General features: G+C 48.8%; 1 protein-coding gene across 1 annotated transcript in view; it reads right to left on the minus strand.

The window, feature by feature from the left end:
• Positions 1–5994: 5994 nt before the first annotated feature.
• BRI3BP (BRI3 binding protein) overlaps positions 5995–24854 on the minus strand; it is a 34420-nt gene continuing 15560 nt past the window's right edge. Inside the window, exons 2-3 of the mRNA XM_039471906.2 lie at positions 22613–22715; positions 5995–8075 (exon numbers count right to left, since the gene is read on the minus strand). Of these exons, the coding sequence (XP_039327840.1) occupies positions 7636–8075; positions 22613–22715 (543 nt within the window). The 3' untranslated portion in view covers positions 5995–7635. The remainder of the gene's footprint in view (positions 8076–22612; positions 22716–24854) is intronic.

Below are 24854 nucleotides of genomic sequence, written 5' to 3' on the forward strand. Positions count from 1 at the left end.
GGCAGGGTCTCACTATGTTGCCCAGGCTGGTCTTGAACTCCTGGACTCAAGTGATACACCTGCCTTGGCCTTCCAAAGTGCTGGGATGAGAGGCATGAGCCACCAGGCCTGGCCACAGAACGATTCTCTTAATCGCAGGTGCTGACTTTACTCAAATGAGCTCTCCCCTCTCATTCTGGTTTCCTTCTCACCCCAAGCTGTTACTGTCACTACTTACTGAACATCCTCTGGTGCCTCGCCACCCCCACTCACCTGCCTTCTTTCCCAGTGACAGGTCACCCAGGCTGCCCCCAGGTAAATTCACAATAAGTAGCCTCAGATTGTCCCCTTATCAACCCATGAGCCTGTCTTTGCAAAAAAAAGCCAGGAGCGGTGGGGCGCGGTGGCTCACGCCTGTAATCCAAGCCCTTTGGAGGCCAAGGTGGGCGGATCACCTGAGGTCGGGAGTTCAAGACCAGCCTGACCAACATGGTGAAACCCCGTCTTTTTTTTTTTTTTTTTTTTTGAGAAGGAGTTTCGCTCTTGTTACCCAGGCTGGAGTGCAATGGCGCGATCTCGGCTCACCGCAACCTCCGCCTCCTGGGCTCAGGCAATTCTCCTGCCTCAGCCTCCTGAGTAGCTGGGATTACAGGCACGTGCCACCATGCCCAGCTAATTTTTTTGTATTTTTAGTAGAGACGGGGTTTCACCATGTTGACCAGGATGGTCTCGATCTCTCGACCTTGTGATCCACCCGCCTCGGCCTCCCAAAGTGCTGGGATTACAGGCTTGAGCCACCGCGCCCGACGAAACCCCGTCTTTATTATTTAAAAAAAAAAGCCAGGAACAGAACTCTTGGGTCATACATAACTGTATTTATCTTGGTTATATTCCTGTGACATTTGCTCCTAAATGTTTACTAATAAGATTTTTAGGGCTGGGCATGATGGCTCAGGCCTGTAATCTCAGCACCTTGGGAGGGGCCAAGGTGGGTGGATCACTGAGGTCAGGAGTTAGGGACCAGCCTGGCCAACAAAGTGAAACCGCATCTCTACTAAAAATACAAAAATTAGCCAGACATGCTCGCTTGAACCCAGGAGACGGAGGTTGCGGTGAGCCGAGATCGCACCATTGCACTCCAGCCTGGGTAACGAGCGAAACTCCGTCTCAAAAAGAAAAGAAAAAAAAAAAAAAAAAAGAAGCCGGGCACGGTGGCTCAAGCCTGTAATCCCAGCACTTTGGGAGGCCGAGGCGGGTGGATCACAAGGTCAAGAGATCAAGACCATTCTGGTCAACATGGTGAAACTCCGTCTCTACCAAAAACACAAAAAATTAGCTGGGCATGGTGGTGCGTGCCTGTAATCCCAACTACTCAGGAGGCTGAGGCAAGAGAATTGCCTGAACCCAGGAGGTGGAGGTTGCGGTGAGCCGAGATCGTGCCATTGCACTTCAGCTTGGGTAACAAGAGCAAAACTCCGTCTCAAAAAAAAAAGAAAAAAGGATTTTTAGGATCCAAGAAAGCTGCATGAGTATGCACGGTGGGGCGGAGAGGCACACCTCATTTGCACTATCCTGCTAGGACTGTCAGATTTGGCAAATAAAAATACAGGAAACTTGGTTACATTTGAATTTCAGATAAGCAACCAACCCTTCTATAGTATACTAAAACACTACTGTTTTATCTGAAATTCAAATTTAGCTGGGCATCCTGTATTTTATCTTGCAACCCTACCTCCAACTGAATACATAAATTCAAAGTTTTATGACTCTTCTCAGATTGAGGAATAGAACCACCATAGAATCCTGGTTACACTTCAAAACTGGGGAAACTCCACAAATGTTTGGTTAGAAGTGATGAAATATATTTTAAAAGTCCATACGACAAAATTACAATAAACATTTATTAAGCTGTAATTTTCACAATATTTTAATTCTGTTCTGAGATCTACAAATACCTCTATGTAACACCAAAGCCAGTGATTTAATAAATAACAGGAATGTATATATCGATTTGCAAAAAAATATGCCTGATATGTTTATCTCTATATATTTGTAGAATCAGTTTCCCAAGGCTCAGAAACTAAAGTGCACACACATACCACGTACACACACACACCACGTACACACACACTATTATATCCAAATCAAATGGATTTAGATTAGGTACCAAATTAAATGCTATACAAAATTGATAACCAGATACACAAAATACGAAGTCGATCATGAATACACTGTTGATCATGGGTACCACAGCTCACAAGTGTGACTTCCAGTGAAGAGGAAAACAACCGCTTCATTGCACGTTTAATGTGTGCTAATCATCGTGACCATCACAGTTCATCCGCTTAATTATACGGTATTCAAAGATTAAACACACATGCAGATATTAAATTGATACAATCAAACCTTTAACTCTGCAAAAAGACGTTAGAACACATGGGCAATAATACCATTAGCTGCCACAGCTTCTCAGCAGACAATGCAAACGGCAATCAGCATTTTAAGCCACCACAAGAGAAAAACTGGTACTGGTGCACCTCCTACATGTCAAGGAAAAGCAAAGCACAACTTAATATGCTGAATAAAACTTGCTTACACCAGATACGATACAGCGTACTGACGGTTGTCCAGTATGAATATTAAGGGTATTGTGCTCGACTCTGCAAAAGATATTCCTATTATTCACAAGTAAGGAGTCAAAGTCCAACTATTCAAATAGCCATAAACAAAAATGTTGCAGAAGGTATATATAGACCATTAAAAATAAAAAGTTGGAAGTGGGGTAGCTGACTCCTTAGGAACCTCAGGAATTCCTTTTAACGCTAGACTGACGGTAAGAGCTGGCTTTTTGTTTAAGTCAGCCAGTTTGAAACCCATCAGGAAGTTATCAGGTGTCAACCTGTAAGGCAGATGTCAATTGTCAAAAGCATCTTAAGTAGCCGCGGTCACAGAAAGGAAGCAATTCAGAGTTTCCACTAGCGACAAGTGGCATTAACCATGTCTTTAGATTCTGCCTAGGCCACTTGGCAGCTGTTATTCTTAACTGCTCCCTAAGCCTGCTGAATCACAAGGCCACAGGACAACTAAAGCTGCCCATAGCCTCCCTGCAAGGCAGCCCTTCCAGGCATGCAGAAAATCACATTACAGTCTTCTTCTTTTTTTTTTTTTTTTTTTTGAGACGGAGTTTCGCTCTTGTTACCCAGGCTAGAGTGCAATGGCGTGATCTCGGCTCACCGCAACCTCCGCCTCCTGGGTTCAGGCAATTCTCCTGTCTCAGCCTCCTGAGTAGCTGGGATTACAGGCACGCGCCACCATGCCCAGCTAATTTTTTGTATTTTTACTAGAGACGGGGTTTCACCATGTTGACCAGGATGGTCTCGATCTCTTCTCCTCATGATCCGCCCGCCTCGGCCTCCCAAAGTGCTGGGATTACAGGCGTGAGCCACCGCGCCCGGCCCTCTGCTTTCCAGAAATTCTATTGCTGTGCTCTCTTACCAGAAATGATATGGGGCCAAAACCCAAAGCAAAAGAAACCAAAGGGCAGGTAATGCCGATTGGTATTGAAAGGTGTGTATATATGTGTGTATATATACAAACTTATATGTATGTATATAAGTGTGTGTGTATATATATATATATACACTTTTTTTTGAGACAGGGTCTCACTCCCCAACTAGAGTACAGTGGCGCGACCTCAGCTCACTGAAACCTCTGCATCCTGGGTTCAACTGATTCTCCCACCTCAGCCTCCTGTGTAGCTGGGACTACAGGCACCCACCACCATACTTGGCTATTTTTTTTTTTTTTTGGCAGAGACAGGGTTTCACTGTGTTGGCCAGGCTGGTCTCGAACTCCCGACCCAAGTGATCCACCTACCTTGGCCTCCCAAAGTGCTGGGATTACAAGCGTGAGCCACTGCACCCAGCCTGGAAAGTACATTTATGAAAGGTTTACACTCCACAAAAGCATATTTGCTAGGTTGTCAAGAAGAGATCACTAAACCAACCCCAACACACCCATACAATTCTAGCAATCTAGAGATGGCAGGTCCCTTTCGTTTTTTGGATTATTTTCTGTTCTCAGTAAAACAAGTTATTTATTGTGATACTGAAACATTGGGAAATTAACACTGATTAAGATATGTTAAACACTGAGTCTTAATTATAACAACCAGTTTTCATCAGAATGTTTTTACATCGCATTCAGTGAAATGTTGCAGTAATATATTCTATAGCCCTGAAGATATAAAAAGGTTTCTCTATAGGTGTGAGACGTGCTACAAAAACACACTTTTCCACATACAACAGAGAGCAAAAACAAAGAGATGTGGTGGGGCAGGGAGGGAGACGCCCAATCCCAGTAGCCTATAAGGAACAAAAACCTCCAATTATTTTGGGTTAAGATGTGCCCAAATGAAGGTGAAAGATATGCAATAAAAACCAGGAGTTTTTCAAATCTAGCATCTAGGATTTCTATCAGATTTTAAATAACATTCTACCCTGAGGTGACACCTACTGACTGTAGGTTATTTCAATAAAAATGAAGACATCTTTCACTGGAGTGTATCAAACTCTAAAATTGGCTTCGGAGCCTAAAGTGGAAAAAAATTGTGCATATTTGCGACAGCAATGTTGAATTGATGCTTGAGGTCTCAATCCACCAGCACCCAGATAACATGTACCTCCCTCAGAGGAATACAAGTTAAAATGATGATCTTACCAAGATCTCAATAGAGCACAGTGCCCTTCATGATTCAGGTAGAGGGCGGGAGGAGGAATGAAGCGGGTATTACACCCAGTCCAGTGACAGCTTAAGCCTTAACGTGCAGGCATCTTACAATGACCACAAACAAGGGCAGGGCCGAGGCAGGGCCGGCAATCACTGGCTTTGTGCACAGAACGTCCATCTTCCCCTGGCCAACATGAGCAAAGCTGTTTTAGTACCTAAACATGGTATGGCCAAATGCACAAAAGGAAAGAAGACGAAGATAACATCCCAGGTTATTTATCGCCTGTGCTAAAACAGATTCATGTCCCAGTATCTAATGACAAAACTGGAGTGTGATGGATAAAGATTTGCTCTAGTAAATTTTTTTTAAATTGTTTTCTTTAAAATTTCTTTTTTACTTCCTTCAGAGAAGCTCTGATGCATGCTCCAGTAAATCTTTTATTGTTTATTTTTAGATGGAGTCTCGCTCTGTCGTTGAGGCTGGAGTGCAGTGGCACAATCACGGCTCACTGCAACCTCTGCCTCCTGGGTCCAAGCAATTCTCCAGCCTCAGCCTCCTGAGTAGCTGGGATCACAGGCACCCGCCACCACACCCGGCTAATTTTTCTATTTTTAGTAGAGACAAGGTTTCACTATGTTGGCCAGACTGGTCTGGAACTCCTGACCTCAGGTGATTCGCCCGCCTTGGCCTCCCAAAGTGCTGGTATTACAGATGTAAGCCACCGAGCCCAGCCTGCTCCAGCAAATCTTAAATATCCATGCACATTGAATAAACATGTACCTAAAACAGGTACACGGTTCAGGAAATGAACTGAACTCTCCAGGAGAGTTTGGGTCCCATCATATGTACCTTAAAAACAGAAGCCTCGTCAACATCCTGAAAAACATCTGCCTCTGTGTTCCAGATACTTGCAACCAAAAACAACACTTGACAGGAACACAACACAAGCAGTGGGAGACAGCTAACTCTTCTCCACACTGAGACCTGGACCTAGCAGCTCTGGCAGAGGAATCTACAAACCTGCATGCAGGGGGCAAGTGGGTTGCCAGGGCGCATCTGTGGGCAGGCAAGGGCCACGGAGACGGCGTGAGCCCCAGCAGCTTCAAAGCTACAAAACACTAGGCTTTTTTTTTTTTTTAAGATTAAGTCTTGCTCTGTCACCCAGGTTGGAGTGCAGTGGAGCGATCTCAGCTCACTGCAACCTCCGCCTCCCAGATTCAAGCAATTCTCCTGCCTCAGCCTCCTGAGCAGCTGGACTACGGGCGTACACTACCATGCCTGACTGATTTTTGTATTTTTAGTAGAGATGGGGGTTTCACCAGGTTGGCAGGTTGGTCTTGAACTCTTGATTTCAGGTGATCCACCCCCCTCGGCCTCCCAAAGTGCTAAGATCGTGTGTGGCCTAGGGCTTCCTTTTTTAAAAGACAAGTTGTAGTAACTCACGCCTGTAATCCAGCACATTGGGAGGCTAAGGAGGGTGGATCAAGACGTCAGGAGTTCGAGACCAGCCTGGCCAATATGGTGAAACCCCATCTCTACTAAAAATACAAAAAATTAGTGGGGCATGGTGGCAGGCACCTGTAATCCCAGCTACTCAAGAGGCTGAGGCAGGAGAATCGCTTGAACCCGGGAGGTGGGGTTTGCAGTGAGCTGAGACCGAGCCACTACACTCCAGCCTAAGCAACAGAGCAAGACTCCGTCTCAGAAGAAAAAAAAAAAGTCCCAGCAAAGGGGCATTGGTACCAGCCCCTAACCCACACCTTCTGAAGCTCCCTTGCCCGGGACCCCCACAGCTGTCCATCTCGCACGTCCCACTCTCTGCCCACAAAGGCCACCTGAAATAAGGACACAACAGATTTCAGATAAAAAGCACCTAACGTGTATCATAAAAATTTCAGGAAAAATAATTTAGACCTTGTCAAAGGCTTGCTTATTGCTGCTAATTGTTCCTGAGACTCTTTCTCGGCAGCAATACACTTGAGAATGTTATTAGCTGCTACTGTTGGTTTTCCTTCTAAGGTCCTGAGGCAACCCAAAGCAAAATGAAACCAAAAAACCCTCAAGGGTACAGCTTTCTTAGAGAGGCCTGGTGAGCAAACTGCGAACTGGGACATTGAACAGGTTCTGGCGCGACGTCCAGTCCTTACCCAGGTACTTCCTGGCATCAAATCCCCAAGACATTTCTTGGCCCCTCCTTGCATTTTCCTTTTCAAAACGTTGAGATTAAAGTACATCGAAGCACAGAGGGAGGAAAGTCTCAGGTCTTCTAGAAATGGCGATGTCTTCATTTAGAAACAGGCCGGACGGGGGCTGGGCAGGGGTCTCCGGGATCCGAGAGGCTGAGTCGCAGCCCGAAGCCCGACTGTCCACATTTAGAAGTGACAACATTCATGAACTAAGTCAACATCAACCAAAAATAACATGAAATAAAGCTCACAGTTTGGGAACATGAAAATAACACACACAGAACTCACCCACCGATCCCTAAGCTGCGAAAACAAACGCATTTAAACTTTCCTCAAATGTCAGATTAGCATATTCTTCCCCTCCATGTAAAGTTTTGATAAACTTGACTCAATCTGCTTTATTAAAAAACCTTACAAAAGATGTATCTAAATGCTTGGAAAAATTAACTTTACGCTCTATGCACAGATAAATTTCTTACTGTACAGCTAAATATGGTTCTATCCTTTAAAAAATATACTTTTCCCACTAATGACACTTGTGTGTAGTTCCACGTCAATGATCTTTCCGCTCTTCTGGGAACGTGTCCTAAGAGCTGCCGGATGGGTGGAAATACCCTCACACAGTGCCACTTTCTCGGTCAGTCGTGTTTATTAAGATTGTTTGGGGTTTTTTTTTTTTTTCTGTTTTCGTTTTCTGCGACAGTGCGCTGGTAACTGTGGGCCCACCCGGCCAGCTGACCTTCATTTGTCCTTGGAGCGGTCCAGGCTCTCGAGCACCCGGTTGAGACGGATGTTGAGCAGCCTGACCTGCTTCTCCAGGTGCTCCAGCTTCTCCTCCACGCTGGGGCTGCTCGGGCTGCTGGGGCTGCTGGGGCTGCTTCGCCAGTAGAAGCCCATGGGCCCAGTCATGAAGTAGACGGCCACCACGAAGCACAGGGGCAGCACCGCGTTCTCCGGCTCGCCCTCGTACTTGTGCAGGATGTACACGCAGGACATGGAAAACAGGACGACCCGCACGATCCAGAAGAAGCGGCCGAACACCACGTGCAGGACGCTGAAGGTGAAGCCCAGGGTCAGGGACAGGAACCAGTAGGCCAGGAGGACGACACCGACCAGCAGGAGCGCGCGGGCCGGGCTGCTGGACACCGAGTTTGGGCTGAAATACTGGGACAGGTTGGAGACTGCGGGACAGAAAAAAGGAACAGGGCTGGTTACACAGGGGCCAGGGGCTTCTTGACAAGGTGCAGCTGGGTAACAGAGCTGGCCTGAGCTGGCTTGCCGGGCTTAAAAGGCCCTGGCAACAATCCAAGGAACTCAAGGAAGTTCTTCCATGGATAGTCACGCTAAGCTCGGTGAGGAGATCCAGGTAAACCCGTTAAGATGGCCTGCCATGTTGAATTTAAAACACCTCCCCAGGCTGGGCGTGGTGGTTCACACCTGTAATCCCAGCACTTTGGGAGGCTGAGGCAGGCAGATGACCTGAGGTCAGGAGTTCAAGACCAGCCTGACAAACATGGAGAAGCCCTGTCTCTACTGAAAATACAAAATTAGCCAGGCGTGCACCTCGGGGGGCTGAGGCAAGAGAATCGCCTGAACCCAGGAGGCAGAGGCTGCAGTGAGCCGAGATCGCACCACTGCACTCTGGCCTGGGCAACAAGAGTGAAACTCAGTCTCAAAAAGAAAACAAAAAAAAACCTCTCCACACACTGGTTTCTCTTCATGTCGTATACATCTTTCACCTGTAGCCTGGGCAATGCAGTGAGACCCTGACATAGTCTGGCTCTGTGTTCCCATACAAATCTCATCTTGAATTGCATGTGCGGAGGAAGGAAGCTCGTGGCCAGTGACTGGATCAAGGGGGTGGTCTCCTCCTTGCTGTTCCTGAGATGGTGAGGGAGTTGTCATGACATCTGAGAGTTTAAAAGTGTGTGGCAGCTGCCCCCTTTGCTCTCTCTCTCCTGCCACCTTGGGAAGAAGGTGCTTGCTTCTCCTTTGCCTTCAGCCATAATGAAGTTTCCTGAGCCACGCAGAACTGTGAGTCAAGTAAACCTCTTTTATTTATACATTACTCAGCCTCAGGTTTTTTGTTTTGTTTTGTTTTGTTTTTGAGGCTGCAGTACAGTGGCACAATCTAGGCTCACTGCAACCTCCACCTCTCATGTTCAAGCAATTCTCCTGCCTCAGCCTCCCGAGTAGCTGTGATTACAGGCACGTGCCACTACACCCAGCTAATTTTTGTATTTTTAGTATAGATGAGGTTTCACCATGTTGGCCAGTCTGGTCTTGAACTCCTGACCTCAAGTGATCCACCTCCTTAGCTTCCCAAAGTGCTGGGATTACAACCGTGAGCCACTGTGCCTGGCCTCAGGTATGTTTTTATAGCAGTGTGTAAACAGATTAGTACAGACTCAATCTCTAGAGAACATAAATTTTTTAAAAATTAGCCAGGCGTGGCGGCGCACACCTATAGTCCCAGCTACTCAGGAGGCTGAGGTGGGAGGATCACTTGAGGCTGGGAGGTCACGGTTGCAGTGAGCCATGATATACCACTGCACTCCAGCCTGTGTGAGAGTAAGACTTTGTTTCAAAAAATAACTTTTACCTTTTGGCCGGGCGCAGTGGCTCAAGCCTGTAATCCCAGCACTTTGGGAGACCGAGGCGGGTGGATCACGAGGTCAGGAGATCGAGACCATCCTGGTCAACATGGTGAAACCCTGTCTCTACTAAAAATACAAAAAAAATTAGCTGGGCATGGCGGCGCATGCCTGTAATCCCAGCTACTCAGGAGGCTGAGGCAGGAGAATTGCCTGAACCCAGGAGGTGGAGGTTGCGGTGAGCCGAGATCGCGCCATTGCACTCCAGCCTGGGTAACAAGAGCGAAACTCCGTCTCAAAAAAAATAAATAAATAAAATACAATAAAAAATAACTTTTACCTTTTAGTAAAACACCTCTGACAGTGGGGCATAGCCTGCAAATTGTTCTTCAATTTCCGTAGTAACAAATGCCCACTTTCAGGCTGGGCACACAATTGCCTAGGATTAAAGTGTTTCCCAGCCTCTCTTGCAGATACATAACTAAGCTTTGGCCAAGGAGAGGTAAGTGGAAGTCTTCTGCAGTAGCTTCAAAGGACTTTCCCTAAAAGTAGCAGACATGTGTCCTTTACCTCTTCTGCCTGCAGGAACGTGGACACAATGGCTGCAACTAGAGCAGCTGTTTTGGAACATGAGGGCAGAGAAGTCACTCATGGAGGAACAATAAAATGGAAGGTGCTTCAGTTCAGAGCACCACATGCAACAGAGCCAAACAACCTGCCTCACCACCTTCCTGAGAACTTTCGTAGAAGAGGGAAAAAAGCATCCACCTCAGTCAAGCCAATGTTATGCTGGATTTCTGTTTCAGCTAAACCTGATCCTATCTGGTCCCCACACACGAGTTTCATCTCAAGAATGCAATGAAACGTTAAGAGTAGCATCCTCTGTGTGCCTGACTTAAGGAAATTCAAACAAAAAAGTTGAAAGAACAGAATATTCCTTTTGAAACTACCTAGACTGAACAATTATTAAAAAATGCCAAATGCGCCGGGCGCGGTGGCTCAAGTCTGTAATCCCAGCACTTTGGGAGGCCGAGGCGGGTGGATCACAAGGTCAAGAGATCGAGACCATCCTGGTCAACATGGTGAAACCCCATCTCTACTAAAAATACAAAAAATTAGCTGGGCATGGTGGCACGTGCCTGTAATCACAGCTACTCAGGAGGCTGAGGCAGGAGAATTGCCTGAACACAGGAGGCGGAGGTTGCGGTGAGCCGAGATCGCGCCATTGCACTCCAGCCTGGGTAACAAGAGCGAAACTCCGTCTCAAAAAAAAAGAAAGAAAAAAAAATGCCAAATACTTTCTCTACTTACATGCTTTTTAAAATAACCCATTTGAAAGATGTACACATCACACTGCATCATGCACCTTCTGAGAATAAAGACGTCATCCAGCTTTTTCTTTTCCTCCCTGGCTGTGTGAGGATAGACCACCATCGTGAATGACAGGGTAACCATCCCCACTAGAAAGTTCACGACCAACTGACTACTTCAGAGGAAACAACAGTCACTGATGTCCTTCACCCCGGAAAGGCAACAGTGCCTAACACAGAATTCGGGAAAAAACTCGCCGAAATGTTCAAGTCCACCCTGGATGTCGTCTTTGTATTTGGATTCAGAACTCGTCTTAGTGGTGGCGAGACAATGGACTTTGGCATGATCGATGATCCCCTGGATTATGCAAAGAAAAAGGAACCCACGTAGGCGTGCAAGACGTGGCCTGTGTGAGAAGAAAAAGACCTCAAAAGAGCAATGGAAGGAACACAGGGACGGAACGAAGCAGGTCATGGGGCCTCGAAGGCCTGAGGAGGGGAGGGGCTACAAGGGTGCTGTCTGCGGCTGCTGCGGCTGTTTCACCAGATCAATAAACTAAAAACTTAAAAAGAAAAGAAAAAGGACTTCATTCACCTGAAAACATGATGCTATCATCATTCAAAGAATACTAACGATTCCAGGCTGGGCGTGGTGGCTCGTGCCAGCATTTGGGAGGCCAAGGTGAAGTGGATCACCTGAGACCAGGAGTTTGAGACCCGCTTGGCCAACATGGCGAAACCGCATCTCTACTGAAAATACAAAAATTAGCCAGGTGTGATGGTGCACGCCTGTAACACCAGCTCCTCAGAAGGTATGAGAATCACTTGAACCCACGAGGCAGAGGTTGCAGTGAGCCAAGATGGTGCCATTGTACTCCAGCCTGGGTGACAGAGTGATGCTCTGTCTTAAAAAAACAAACAAGCCGGGCGCGGTAGCTCAAGCCTGTAATCCCAGCACTTTGGGAGGCTGAGGCAGGTGGATCACGAGGTCAACGGATTGAGACCATCCTGGTCAACATGGTGAAACCCCGTCTCTACTATAAATACAAAAAATTAGCTGGGCATGGTGGCACGTGCCTGTAATCCCAGCCACTCAGGAGGCTGAGGCAGGAGAATCGCCTGAACCCCGGAGGCGGAGGTTGCGGTGAGCCGAGATCGCGCCATTGCACTCCAGCCTGGGTAATAAGAGCGAAACTCCATCTCAAAACAAAACAAAACAACAACAAAAAAAAAACAAATTCCATATAGTATCACTTGAATTTCCCAGTTATCCGGGAATATATTTATAGCTGTTTCCTTCCGACCCTCACCAGGACCCAGAATTCACATTCTGCCTTCACTATCACTTTGACCCATGATATTTTAGAAACACTGAAATTCTGAATTCTAACTTTTCCAGAATGGTTTTCCTGCAGGATGTCCCACACACTGCAACTGTTTGTTTCCTCATGGTGTTGTTTCACAAGCTCAAGGAGAGTTCTATCTCAAGCGTTCAATTTACACAAGCAATTCTCAAACTTGAGTGATTTCTCCAGGGATCCCGAGGGCTTAGGAAACAGGTTTCTGAGCCCCACCCCCAGGACATCTGATTCAGTAGGTCCTGGGTGGGTCCAAGACTCTTCGCTTTTTAGTGGCTGGGGGGGACAGGGTCTTGCTCTGTCACCCAGGCTGAAGTGTGATGGTGTGATCTTGGCTCACTGCAGCCTTGACTTTCTGGGCTCAAGCGATCCTCCCATCTCAGACTCCTGAGTAGCCAGGACTACACACCTGCACCACCACACCCAGCTAATTTTTGTATTCTTCTTTATAGAGACAGTGATGTGGTTTGGCTGTGTTCTCTCCCAAATCTCATTTTGAATTGTAATCCCTCTAAGTCCGGGGAGGGACCTGGAAGGAGGTGACTGGGTTACGGGACAGTTTCCTCCATGCTGTTCTCATGCTAGTGAGTCCCATGAGATCTGACGGTTTAAAAGTGCCTGGCAGTTTCCCCCTCGCTCTTGCTCTCTCTCTCTCCTGCCACCATGTAAGACATGCCTTGCTTTCCCCTCGCCTTCCACCATGATTATAAGTTTCCTGAAGCCTCCCCAGCCACGTGGAACTGTGAGTCAATTAAACCTCTATTATTTATAAATTACCCAGCCTCAGATAGTTCCTTATAGGAGTGTGGAAACCAACGAATACAGATGGGATCTCGCTATGTTGCCCAGGCTGGTCCTGAACTTCTGAGCTCAAGCCATCTGCCTGCCTTGGCTTCCCAAAGTGCTGGGATTACAGACATGAGGCACCATGCCCAGCCAAATCTGCACTTCTTACAAGTTTGCCAGGGAGGCTCCTGCTACTGCTGCTGATCTGTGGGTCACTTTGAGATCCAACAACTTAGGCACAATGAACTCTATGCATCTGGGGACAGAGAGGATGGTGGGGAGAAGTGTGACACCACCGTCTGGAAGGGGCAATCGCAAACCCAGGGCAGGCCTGAGACAGGAGGCCTCACCCTGGGGCTCCTCTGGTCCCTAACGACACGTAAGGCGTGAACGTCCCAGACTTCCCCAAAATGATCAGACTCCGCACGCCTGACCAGTGTCTAGAGTCCAACCTTGTGAACAGCGGCTGTCTTTGGGACAAAGACTTGGGGTCAGCAGGACTATCCCGAAGCCAGGGTGTGTTCCCTACACGTGCCTTCCTGAGGGGTTGTGAGCATTTTCACTAAATGAGGTTGACCTGGGAGCTGACTTTCATACTTATCCCCTGCAGACCGGAGACTGAACCAGTGTTTCCCAAACCTCTTGGTCTCAAGACCCTTTTGTACTCTTCAGTATTATTTAAGAGTCCCCAGAGCTTTTGTTTTATGTGGGTTCTACCTATTGATATATTTACCATAGGAGAAAACTAGCCATTTTTAAATTAATTTTTTTTTTTTGAGACGGAGTTTCGCCCTTGTTACCCAGGCTGGAGTGCAATGGCGCGATCTAGGCTCACCGCAACCTCCACCTCCTGGGTTCAGGCAATTCTCCTGCCTCAGCCTCCTGAGTAGCTGGGATTACAGGCACGCGCCACCATGCCCAGCTAATTTTTTGCACTTTTAGTAGAGACGGGGTTTCACCATGTTGACCAGGATGGTCTCGATCTCTCGACCTCGTGATCCACCCGCCTCGGCCTCCCAAAGTGCTGGGATTACAGGCTTGAGCCACCGCGCCCGGCTAAATTAATTTTTTAAAAATTGTTGGCCGGGCGCGGTGGCTCAAGCCTGTAATCCCAGCACTTTGGGAGGCCGAGGCGGGTGGATCACGAGGTCGAGAGATCGAGACCATCCTGGTCAACATGGTGAAACCCCGTCTCTACTAAAAGTGCAAAAAATTAGCTGGGCATGGTGGCGCGTGCCTGTAATCCCAGCTACTCAGGAGGCTGAGGCAGGAGAATTGCCTGAGCCCAGGAGGCGGAGGTTGCGGTGAGCCGAGATCGCGCCATTGCACTCCAGCCTGGGTAACAAGAGTGAAATTCCGTCTCAAAAAAAAAAAAAAAAAAAAAAAAAAAAAAAAAAAAAAAATTGTTATTGATTGATAGAGACAGGGTCTTGCAATGTAGCCCAGGCAGATCTGAGCTTATTGCAACCTCTACCTCCTGGGCTAAAGCAATCCTCTCACTTCAGCCTCCCGAGCAGCTAGGACTAAAAGCATGCACCTCTAAGCTAATGTTTTGATTTTGTGTAGGGTCTCACTATGTTGCCAAGGCTGGTCTCAAACTCCTGGGCTCAAGCAATCCATCTGCCTCAGCCTCCCAATGTGCTGGGATTACCAGCATGAGCCACTGTGCCCAGCCACAGTTAATAATTTTTTTTTTTTTTTTTTTTTGAGACAGAGTTTCGCTCTTGTTACCCAGGCTGGAGTGCAATGGCGCGATCTTGGCTCACCGCAACCTCCGCCTCCTGGGTTCAGGTAATTCTCCTGCCTCAGCCTCCTGAGAAGCTGGGATTACAGGCATGTGCCACCATGCCCAGCTACTGTTTTGTATTTTCAGTAGAGACGGGGTTTCACCATGTTGACCAGGATGGTCTCGATCTCTTGACCTCGTGATCCGCCCGCCTCGGCCTCCCAAAGTGCTGGGATTACAGGCTTGAGCCACCGCGCCCGGCCCACAGTTAATAATTTTAAAACACTGCTATCCTTAATTCGCTTTCGAGTAACAACCCATTATAGATGCTAGGCTTTGAATGTTTGTGTCCCCAACAAAATTCCTATGGTAAAATCCTAACCCCCAGTGACAGTCTTAGGAGGTGGGGTTCTGGGGAGGTGATCAGGTCATGGGGCTGGAGCCCCCATGAATGGGTTTAGTGCCCTTATGAAGAGGTCCCAGAGAACTGCCTTGTTTCTTCCACCACGTGAGACAGTGAGGCATCATCTACGGGAAAGGGCTCTCCCCACACCCTGCATCTGCCAGCACCTTGATCTTGGACTTCCCACCTCCAGAACTGTGAGAAATGAAAATGTCTGTTAGGCTGGGCGCAGTGGCTCACACCTGTAATCCCAGCACTTTGGGAGGCCGAGGTAGGTGGACCACCTGAGGTCAGGAGTTTGAGACCTGCCTGACCAACATGGCAAAACCTCGTCTCTACTAACAAAATACAAAATTAGCCAGGCGTGGTGGCGCACGCCTGTAATCCCAGCTACTCTGGAGGCTGAGGCAGGAGAATTGCTGGAACCTGGGAGGCAGAGTTTGCAGTGATCCAAGATTGCACCACTGCACTCCAGCCTGGGCAACAGAGTAAGATGTCTCAAAACAACAACAACAACAACAAAGGAACGTGTCTGTTGTTGATACGCACAGAGTCTAAGAATTTCCTTATAGCAGCCTGAACTGACCAAGACAATGTTAACACAAAACATTTTTCACGGAAAACAGCTGTTTCTAAAGCAGAACAAACCACGGTGAGAACAGTGACAGTGCTTTGAATGTTGGCCTGTCTCCTTCCTATACAGCTTCTTAGAAGAGACCTGGCCCCTAAATCTGTTTCTGAATTCAAAGGAACAGAATACCAGCCACAAATGTGAGTCAGTTTGTCACTGAAAATTTTCAAGTACTCACAGCAAACAAACAAACAAAAAAAGTGAAGTTAATGTTAATATTTTGTTTAATCCAATATATCCAAAGTATCATCATCTTAACATGGCGTCAATATATGTGGAAGTATTAAAGTACGTACTAAATCCCTGACCTCAGACACATGTTGTTGGAGAAGAGAGGAACTTGCAGTCACCCCTCGTAACCAAAAGGGTCTCAGAGACCCCCCCGGGGTTCCGTCAAGCATACTTTGAGAAGCACCATCATGTCAGCAAGGGGCCGAGATAGGCGATCAGCCAAGAAAGATGCCCAGAGACAAGAATGTCCCCCTGCCTTCCACCCCTTGGTGATTTCAGTAAAAGTTTTCCTACGTGCCAAGGGAAGGTTGATCCAAAGCAACGTCACTCCCTGACGCCCTCCAAATCCTAAAGAGAACACGAGTGACGTTCTGCCCGACAGCAAAGGGGTACCGTCTGATTTCCCTAGCGCTGCCACGGCCAAGTAGCTACAAAAGGCTGGACATGGTGGCTCATGCCTATAATCCCAACACTTTGGGAGGCTGAGGCAGGTGGATCACCTGAGGTCAGGAGTTCCAGACCAGCCTGACCAACATGGTGAAACCCCATCTCTACTAAAAATGCAAAATTAGCTGGACGTGGTGGTGGTTGCCTGTAATTCCAGCTATTTGGGAGGCTGAGGCAGGAGAATGGCTGGAATCCTGGCGGGGAGGGGAGTTGCAGTGAGCTGAGATGGTCCTACTGCACTCCAGCCTGGGTGACAGACCAAGACTCCACCTCAAAAAACAAAAACAAAACAAAACAAAAATTAGCCAGGCATGGTGGCAGGTGCCTGCCATCCCAGCTACTCGGGAGGCTGAGGAACGAGAATTGCTTGAACCCAGGAGGCAGAGGCTGCAGTGAGCTGAGATCGTGCCACTGCACTCCAGCCTGGGCAAGAGAGGAAGACTCCATCTCGAATATGGGAGGACACAATTCAACTCCCAACAGGCACCGCTGAAGAAAAGTGAATTTTTGTTTTGTTTTGGTTTTTTTTGAGACGGAGTTTCGCTCTTGTTACCCAGGCTGGAGTGCAATGGCGCGATCTCGGCTCACCGCAACCTCCGCCTCCTGGGTTCAGGCAATTCTCCTGCCTCAGCCTCCTGAGTAGCTGGGATTACAGGCACGCACCACCACGCCCAGCTAATTTTTTGTATTTTTAGTAGAGACGGGGTTTCACCATGTTGACCAGGATGGTCTTGATCTCTTGACCTTGTGATCCACCCGCCTCGGCCTCCCAAAGTGCTGGGATTACAGGCGTGAGCCACCAAGCCCGGCCCCAAAAGTGAATGTTTTGGTGGTCAACTTGCTTCTCCACGTGGGTGCGTTTACAGCCCTGCACATCTGTCAAGCCCTGAAGGTGCAGTGGGGAAGCTGGCTCTGGGTGCGACTGGCCAGACGGCCCTCAGTGTGGAAAATCGAGATTGCGCAGGTCCCAGAACTACACAATGACCTGCATTTTGGAGGAGGGCCCCTTCACAAGCTTCCAAGCGTTCCTGAGTACTGACCGTGGGCCGGGTGCCATCCGAACACCCGACACACAGTCATCCTGTCCTCATGCCTTGCTGATGTCGTAAACAGCATTTCCCACATAAGGACTCCTCGCCCAGGGTCCCACAGCTAGGACCAGGCAGAGCTGAGATCTGGAACCAGGGGATCCAGTTTCCGAAGCCACATAGCCCCGGCCCTGCACGGACGCATCATTGAGGCAGGGGCTATTCATTTTCCCCACTTTATTGGAAATTTTGTTGGAAGTGGCCACAGTGGCTTCAGAGGAAGCAACATGACGAACACAAGAGCCTTAAATCCATCCTTCTAAGCCATCCCGCCATCTCCTGGGCACATGCTCTGTGCCAGCAGATCTAGAATGGGGACAAAAGCTGTGCCATCTATCTTGTGCTGAGCTCTTGAAGTGTGACAGCTCAGAACTGACATGTGCTCTAAGTGTCAAATGGAGACTGAGTTTCAAAGGCCTTAGTACCCAAAAAAATGTGAGATGCCTCGTTAATAATTTTCTATTAATTGTAAGTTGAGCTGTTTTGAATATATTGCGTTAACTAAAATATCATATTAAAATTAATTTCAGCTGGGCATGGTGGCGCCTGCCTGTAATCCCAGCACTTCGGGAGGAAGGCAGGCAAAGCACTGGAGCCTAAGAGTTTGAGACCACCCTGGGCAACGTGGCAAAACCCCATCTCTATGAAAAATACAAAAATTAGCCAGATGTGGTGGCATACACCTGTGGTCCCAGCCAGTCAGGAAGCTGAGATGGGAGGATCACCTGAGCCCGGGATGGTGGAAGCTGCAGTGAGCTGAGATTGCGCCACTGCACTCAAGCCTGGGCACAGAGCAAGACTCTACCTCAAAAAAACAAAACAAGGAAAAAAGAAAAAAAAGAAAAATTAATTTTACCAGTTTTTTTTTTTACTCTTTGACATGGCTACTAGAAAATTTCTTATCACCTATGGGGCTTGCATTCTTTTTTTTTTTTTTTAAATTTTTATTTTTTTACTACCCACCCCCCTACATTCTTTTTTTTTTTTTTTTTTGGAGACGGAGTTTCGCTCTTGTTACCCAGGCTGGAGTGCAATGGTGCGATCTCGGCTCACCGCAACCTCCGCCTCCTGGGTTCAGGCAATTCTCCTGCCTCAGCCTCCTGAGTAGCTGGGATTACAGGCACGCACCACCATGCCCAGCTAATTTTTTGTATTTTTAGTAGAGATGGGGTTTCACCATGTTGACCAGGTTGGTCTCGATCTCTCGACCTCATGATCCACCCGCCTCGGCCTCCCAAAGTGCTGGGATTACAGGCTTGAGCCACCGCGCCCGGCCCCCGCTACATTCTTTTTCTATTAGACCACTCTGGGCCACAGAGTTCTCATTTTAACCAGACTCTAAAAAAAAAAACACTGAAGAAAGAAATTGTAGGATTGTGCTCACAGAAACCTTTTTCTTTTTTTACCAGAATATCCAACGTTGGTGTGTGGTTTCCTGTAAAGCATTTTGCACACTCAAACTTCTATGCATAAGACACAAATTCCAAAGGCCTTCGGATGCTTTGAAGCTTACGCGTCAAACAGAACCAGAAAAGCCACGACACGGAAGCAAGCTTGCCTTGCCTCCGGAAGGCGCCAGCTGCTCTCCTGATGAATGCAGGCAGTCAGCTCCTGGATCCACTGCGGATGCCTCTATTCTGGGCTTCTCCCATATGATTAGGAGGCTGTTCCTGCTCTGCACTTTTTCATTCCAAGCTGCGTGCGATTTTCTGCAATCAGGTTTGTTTTTCCAGGGTTCAGTGGGTGGGGATGAAAACATAGAGAGTTTAACAATCCGGGCAGGTGGTGGACATGAAGCTAAGAGGATCGCACGCAGCGGCTGCATCTGGGGGAGGGTGCGTTAACTCAACTGAGTTCCAGGAGGGACCATGAGTGGCCCCGGGGCTGCCAGGGGCACAGTGTCCTCTCAAATGGCTCTGCTGAGGCCTCTGATTCTTTGAGCAGTCAGGTGGCTGAGTTGGCCTCAGGCCTTTTAAAGTTTGAACTCAATAAATCAAGGCTGAAGAGGCTTCCGAATGGCCTGGGGTGTCAACAGATATGAACCAGTGTGCCCAGCACAGCCAGCGGACCTCACTCCCCCATCACTCATCCGTAAAATGGGGGTGTCAAGGGCAGACGGGAGGTGCTGAGAGATTCCGCACGGAACAGGGCTATGGTAGAAGTTTCCCCTGGCTGCTGCAACAAACCGCTACAGACCGGGTGGTTTACAATAGAAGTGTGAAATCAAGGTATCGGCAGGGCCACACTCCTGCTGAAAGTTCAAGGGAGGATCCTGCCTCGCCTCTTCCAGCTTCTGGTGGCCCAGGTGTTCCCTGGCCTGTGGCTCCGTTCCCCCAGTCCCTGTCTCTCGCTCCACATGGCCGTCTTCTCCCTGTGTTTCCTGGTGTTTCTGTGTCCCCATTTCCCACTTCTTCCTTTTTTTATTTTGAGACAGGGTCTCGGCTCCGTCGCCCAGGCTAGAGTGCAGTGGTGCGATCTCGGCTCACCACAACCTCCCCATCCCAAGCTCAAGCGATTCTCCTGCCTCAGCCTCCTGAGTAGCTGGGATTATAGGTACACACCACCACACCCAGCTAATTCTTGTATTTTTAGTAGAGACGGGGTTTCACCATGTTGGCCAGGATGGTCTCGATCTCCTAACCTTGTGATCCACCCGCCTCAGCCTCCCAAAGTGCTGGGATTACAAGCATGAGCCACTGCGCCCAGCAATTTTTCACTTCTTTTTTTTTTTTTTTTTTTTTTTGAGACGGAGTTTCGCTCTTGTTACCCCGGCTGGAGTGCAATGGCGCGATCTCAGCTCATCGCAACCTCCGCCTCCTGGGTTCAGGCAATTCTCCTGCCTCAGCCTCCTGAGTAGCTGGGATTACAGGCACGCACCACCATGCCCAGCTATTTTTTTTTGTATTTTTAGTAGAGACGGGGTTTCACCATGTTGACCAGGATGGTCTCGATCTCTTGACCTTGTGATCCACCCGCCTCGGCCTCCCAAAGTGCTGGGATTACAGGCTTGAGCCACCGCGCCCGGCCGAATTTTTCACTTCTTATAAGGACATCAATCACAGGTGAGGGTCCACCCTAATCCAAGAGGATCTCCCTTCACTCGATTACATCTGCAGACCCTATTCCCAAACAAGGGCCGACTCACAGGTCCAGGGGTCAGGACTGGAACAGATTCGTGGCGAGCGCATTTCAGCCCACATGACTGGCTCTCTTCCCAGCTATAAGTGTGTGAGTAGCACTGCACTATGAAACTGCGCTACCCTCCTCCCCTTATCCACAGAACCAGGGCCAGCTCCCCGGGCGATTCCCGCCCCATGCAGTGGGTCTGGTGGACAGACCGGTGCAGCATCGGGTGACACCTGCTCCCAGCCTGCCTTCCCAGATGGCAGAAGCTGGAGAGCTAAGAACTGCATTAGCGGCCGGGCGCGGTGGCTCAAGCCTGTAATCCCAGCACTTTGGGAGGCCGAGGCGGGTGGATCACGAGGTCGAGAGATCGAGACCATCCTGGTCAACAAGGTGAAACCCCGTCTCTACTAAAAATACAAAAAATTAGCTGGGCATGGTGGCACGTGCCTGTAATCCCAGCTACTCAGGAGGCTGAGGCAGGAGAATTGCCTGAACCCAGGAGGCAGAGGTTGCGGTGAGCGGAGATCGCGCCATTGCACTCCAGCCTGGGTAACAAGAGCGAAACTCCGTCTCAAAAAAAAAAAAAAAAAAAAAAAAAAAAAAAAAAGAACTGCATTAGCCTGACTCCCTCGCAGCTGGGGGCTGCACAGAAACTAAGTTCTGCCCTGCAGTTCCCCCGACCAAGTATACGACTTTGAAAATTAAGTAAAGTGTTGTCACCGATATGCATGGTTCCAGAAACGGCAAGGGTCCCAGCAGCCACGTGCAAAGTCTAGTTGTTGTGGTAGCAGCAGTGGCCTCCATATAACTTGGTGCTCAAGTTATATGACACTGTGTGACCCTGGACTCAATGGTTTCACCAGCTGCAACCCTGGATGGCCAGTTCGGCAGTGTCTGAGGCCATGTATCTCTCCCTCAGCCCTTCTGATGATTCTGTGAGTGTCTCTATATCCATGGAATCCTCTTCTACCTAAATAACTGGTCGTTTCTTTCTTTTTTTTTTTTTTTGAGACAGAGTTTCGCTCTTGTTACCCAGGCTGGAGTGCAATGGTGCGATCTCGGCTCACAGCAACCTCCGCCTCCCGGGTTCAGGCAATTCTCCTGCCTCAGCCTCCTGAGTAGCTGGGATTACAGGCACGCGCCACCATGCCCAGCTAATGTTTTGTATTTTTAGTAGAGACGGGGTTTCACCATGTTGACCAGGATGGTCTCGATCTCTTGACCTCGTGATCCACCCACCTCGGCCTCCCAAAGTGCTGGGATTACAGGCTTGAGCCACCGCGCCCGGCCCACTGGTCGTTTCTTTTAAGGATCCCGGTAAACCAGACTGTACCTCTGGTCCATGTGTTTGGCCTAGGGACACACAAGTTGGCACTACCCAGTTGGACCTTATCCTAAATGGCGTCTGGGAAGTCTTAGCTTTGATGGGCCATTTATTTTTTATTTTTATTATATTTGAGAGGAGTCTTGTTCTGTAGCCCAGGCTAGAGTACAGTGGCACGATCTTGGCTCACCGCAACCTCCACCTCCCGGGTTCAGCCTCAGCCTCTGGAGTACCTGGGATTACAGGCGTGCACCACTACACCCGGCTAACTTTTGTATTTTTAGTAGAGATGGGGTTTCACCATGTTGGTCAGGCTGGTCTTGAACCCCTGACCTTGTGATCTGCCTGCCTCAGCTTCCCAAAGCGTGGGGATTACAGGTGTGAGGCACCACGCCCGGCCATGCATTTTTTTTTTTTTTTTTTTAGAGATGGGATCTCACTGTGTTGTCCAGGCTGGTCTTGAATTCTTGGGTTCAAGCAATCCTCCTACCTAGGCCTCCCAAAGTCCTAGGCATAAGCCACCATGCCTGGCCTACATATGAGACTATTAAAATAAAAAGTGTTCACTCATATCCTTACTGACCCAGCCCTCCCCCTACCTTCCCATGTATTACTTACTGTGAGTACCAGTTCCACACTTTGAGAACCACCAAAATAAAATGACATCTTACATGAATGCCACCCCCGCACCTACCATCAAGTCCAAGAACATGCAAGAGCTCTGTCCAGAGTTTCCACAGTGTCTCCACGAACATATCCACGCCCAGCACGAACCTCTCGGTCAGCCTGCTCAAGAGCTGCAAAAACAAGAAAACGGTCACCACCCAGTCACCCACCACGCCGCCGTGCTCCTCCGTGAGTCGAGCAGGGAACCGGGAGCTCGGGGATTAATACCTGGGAAGGGGAACTAGCGAGCCCATGATGAATGATGCCACAGCAGTGGCCTGCTGGTCCAGGGGACTGACCTGAACTGGGCACTGATCACAGCCCAGCTGAGAAACACTGGGCAGAACAACCCCCTCCTTGGAAGGGCTGAACGAGGCATCTAAGGAGGCTGGGACACTCTGCGGGCCGCATTATGCTCCTGCTGTCTTTCATGCTCCCTCTTTGTTCAGGGTCTCTGCCTTCCTCTGCCTGATTTCTCTAAAGAGATGGGGTCTTGCTGTTGCCCAGGTGGGGGTGCAGTGGTGCAATGATAGCTCGCTGCAGCCTCAAACTCCTGGGATCAAGCAATCCCGCCTCAGCTTCTACAGGTGCAGCCAGCACACCAGGCTTTATTATTATTATTGTGTAGAGACGGGGTCTTGCCATGTTGCCCAGGCTGGTCTCCAACTCTAAGCCTCAACTGATCCTCCTGCCTGGCCCTCCCAAAGTGCTGGGATTACAGGTGTGAACCACTGTACCACATCCTGCGGGCCTCTCATTTTTAAAGCGTAGATATTTCTGTTTCTAGGAAGCTGGTGATGACAGAGCCCCATGCTCTAGCCCAGTTTAAGGACCCTAGGCTTCTGAGGTCTTTATTTGGCCTCCAGGTAACTCTGCAGAACCATAGGGCTAAAGAAATGTGAATATGCCGGGTGTGGTGGCTCAAGCCTGTAATCCCAGCACTTTGGGAGGCCGAGGCGGGTGGATCACGAGGTCAAGAGATCGAGACCATCCTGGTCAACATGGTGAAACCCCGTCTCTACTAAAAATACAAAAAATTAGCTGGGCATGGTGGCACGTGCCTGTAATCCCAGCTTCTCAGGAGGCTGAGGCAGGAGAATTGCCTGAACCCAGGAGGCGGAGGTTGCGGTGAGCCGAGATCGCGCCATTGCACTCCAGCCTGCAGCCTGGGTAACGAGAGCGAAACTCCGCCTCAAAAAAAAAAAAAAAAAAAAAAAGAAAGAAAAGAAAAAAGAAATGTGAATATGAGGTGCAGCCTCATTTTAACTTTTGGCTTTTTTTTTTTTTTTTTTGAGACAGAGTCTTGCTCTGTCACCCAGGCTGGAGTGCAATGGCGCGATCTCAGCTCACTGCAGCCTCCACCTCGCAGGTTTAAGCGATTCTTTTGCCTCAGTTTCCTGAGTAGCTGGGATTACAGGCATGCACCACCAAGCCTGACTAATTTTTGTGTGTTTTTAGTAGAGACAGGGTTTCATCATGTTGGCCAGGCTGGTCTCAGACTCCGGACCTCAGATGATCCACCTGCCGGGCCTACCAAAGTGCTGGGATTACAGGCATGAGCCACCACACCCAGCTGATGTCCAGTATTCTAACAGAAGCATTGACTCCAAGATAAACTGTGAGGACACCAACATTTTAGCCCTAAAAAATAGTATAGAGGCTGGGCATGGTGGCTCACACCTATAATCCCAGCACTTTGGGAGGCTGAGGTGGGAGGACTGCTTAAGCTCAGGAGTTGGAGACCAGCCTGGGCAACAAAATGAAAACCCAACTCTAATTTACCTTAAGAGAAAATTTTAGGCCAGGCATGGTAGGGCTCACGCCTGTAATCCCAGCACTTTGGGAGGCCAAGGCGGGCAGATCACCTGAGGCCAGGAGTTCGAGACCAGCCTGGCCAACATGGTGAAACCCTGTCTCTACAAAAAATGCAAACATCAGCTGGGCGTGGTGGCACACCTGTAATCCCAGCTACGTGGGAGGCTGAGGCAGTAGAATCCCTTTAATCCAGGAGGCAGAGGTTGCAGTGAGCTGAGTTCGTGCCACTACACTCCAGCCTGGGCGATGGAGGGACACTCCATCTAAAAAAGAAAAAAAGCCGGGCGCGGCGGCTCAAGCCTGTAATCCCAGCACTTTGGGAGGCCGAGGCGAGTGGATCACGAGGTCGAGAGATCGAGACCATCCTGGTCAACATGGTGAAACCCCGTCTCTACTAAAAAATACAAAAAATTAGCTGGGCATGGTGGTGCGTGCCTGTAATCCCAACTACTCGG

The sequence above is a fragment of the Saimiri boliviensis genome, chromosome 7 (genome assembly GCF_048565385.1).
Source record: "Saimiri boliviensis isolate mSaiBol1 chromosome 7, mSaiBol1.pri, whole genome shotgun sequence".
Lineage (NCBI taxonomy): Eukaryota > Metazoa > Chordata > Mammalia > Primates > Cebidae > Saimiri > Saimiri boliviensis.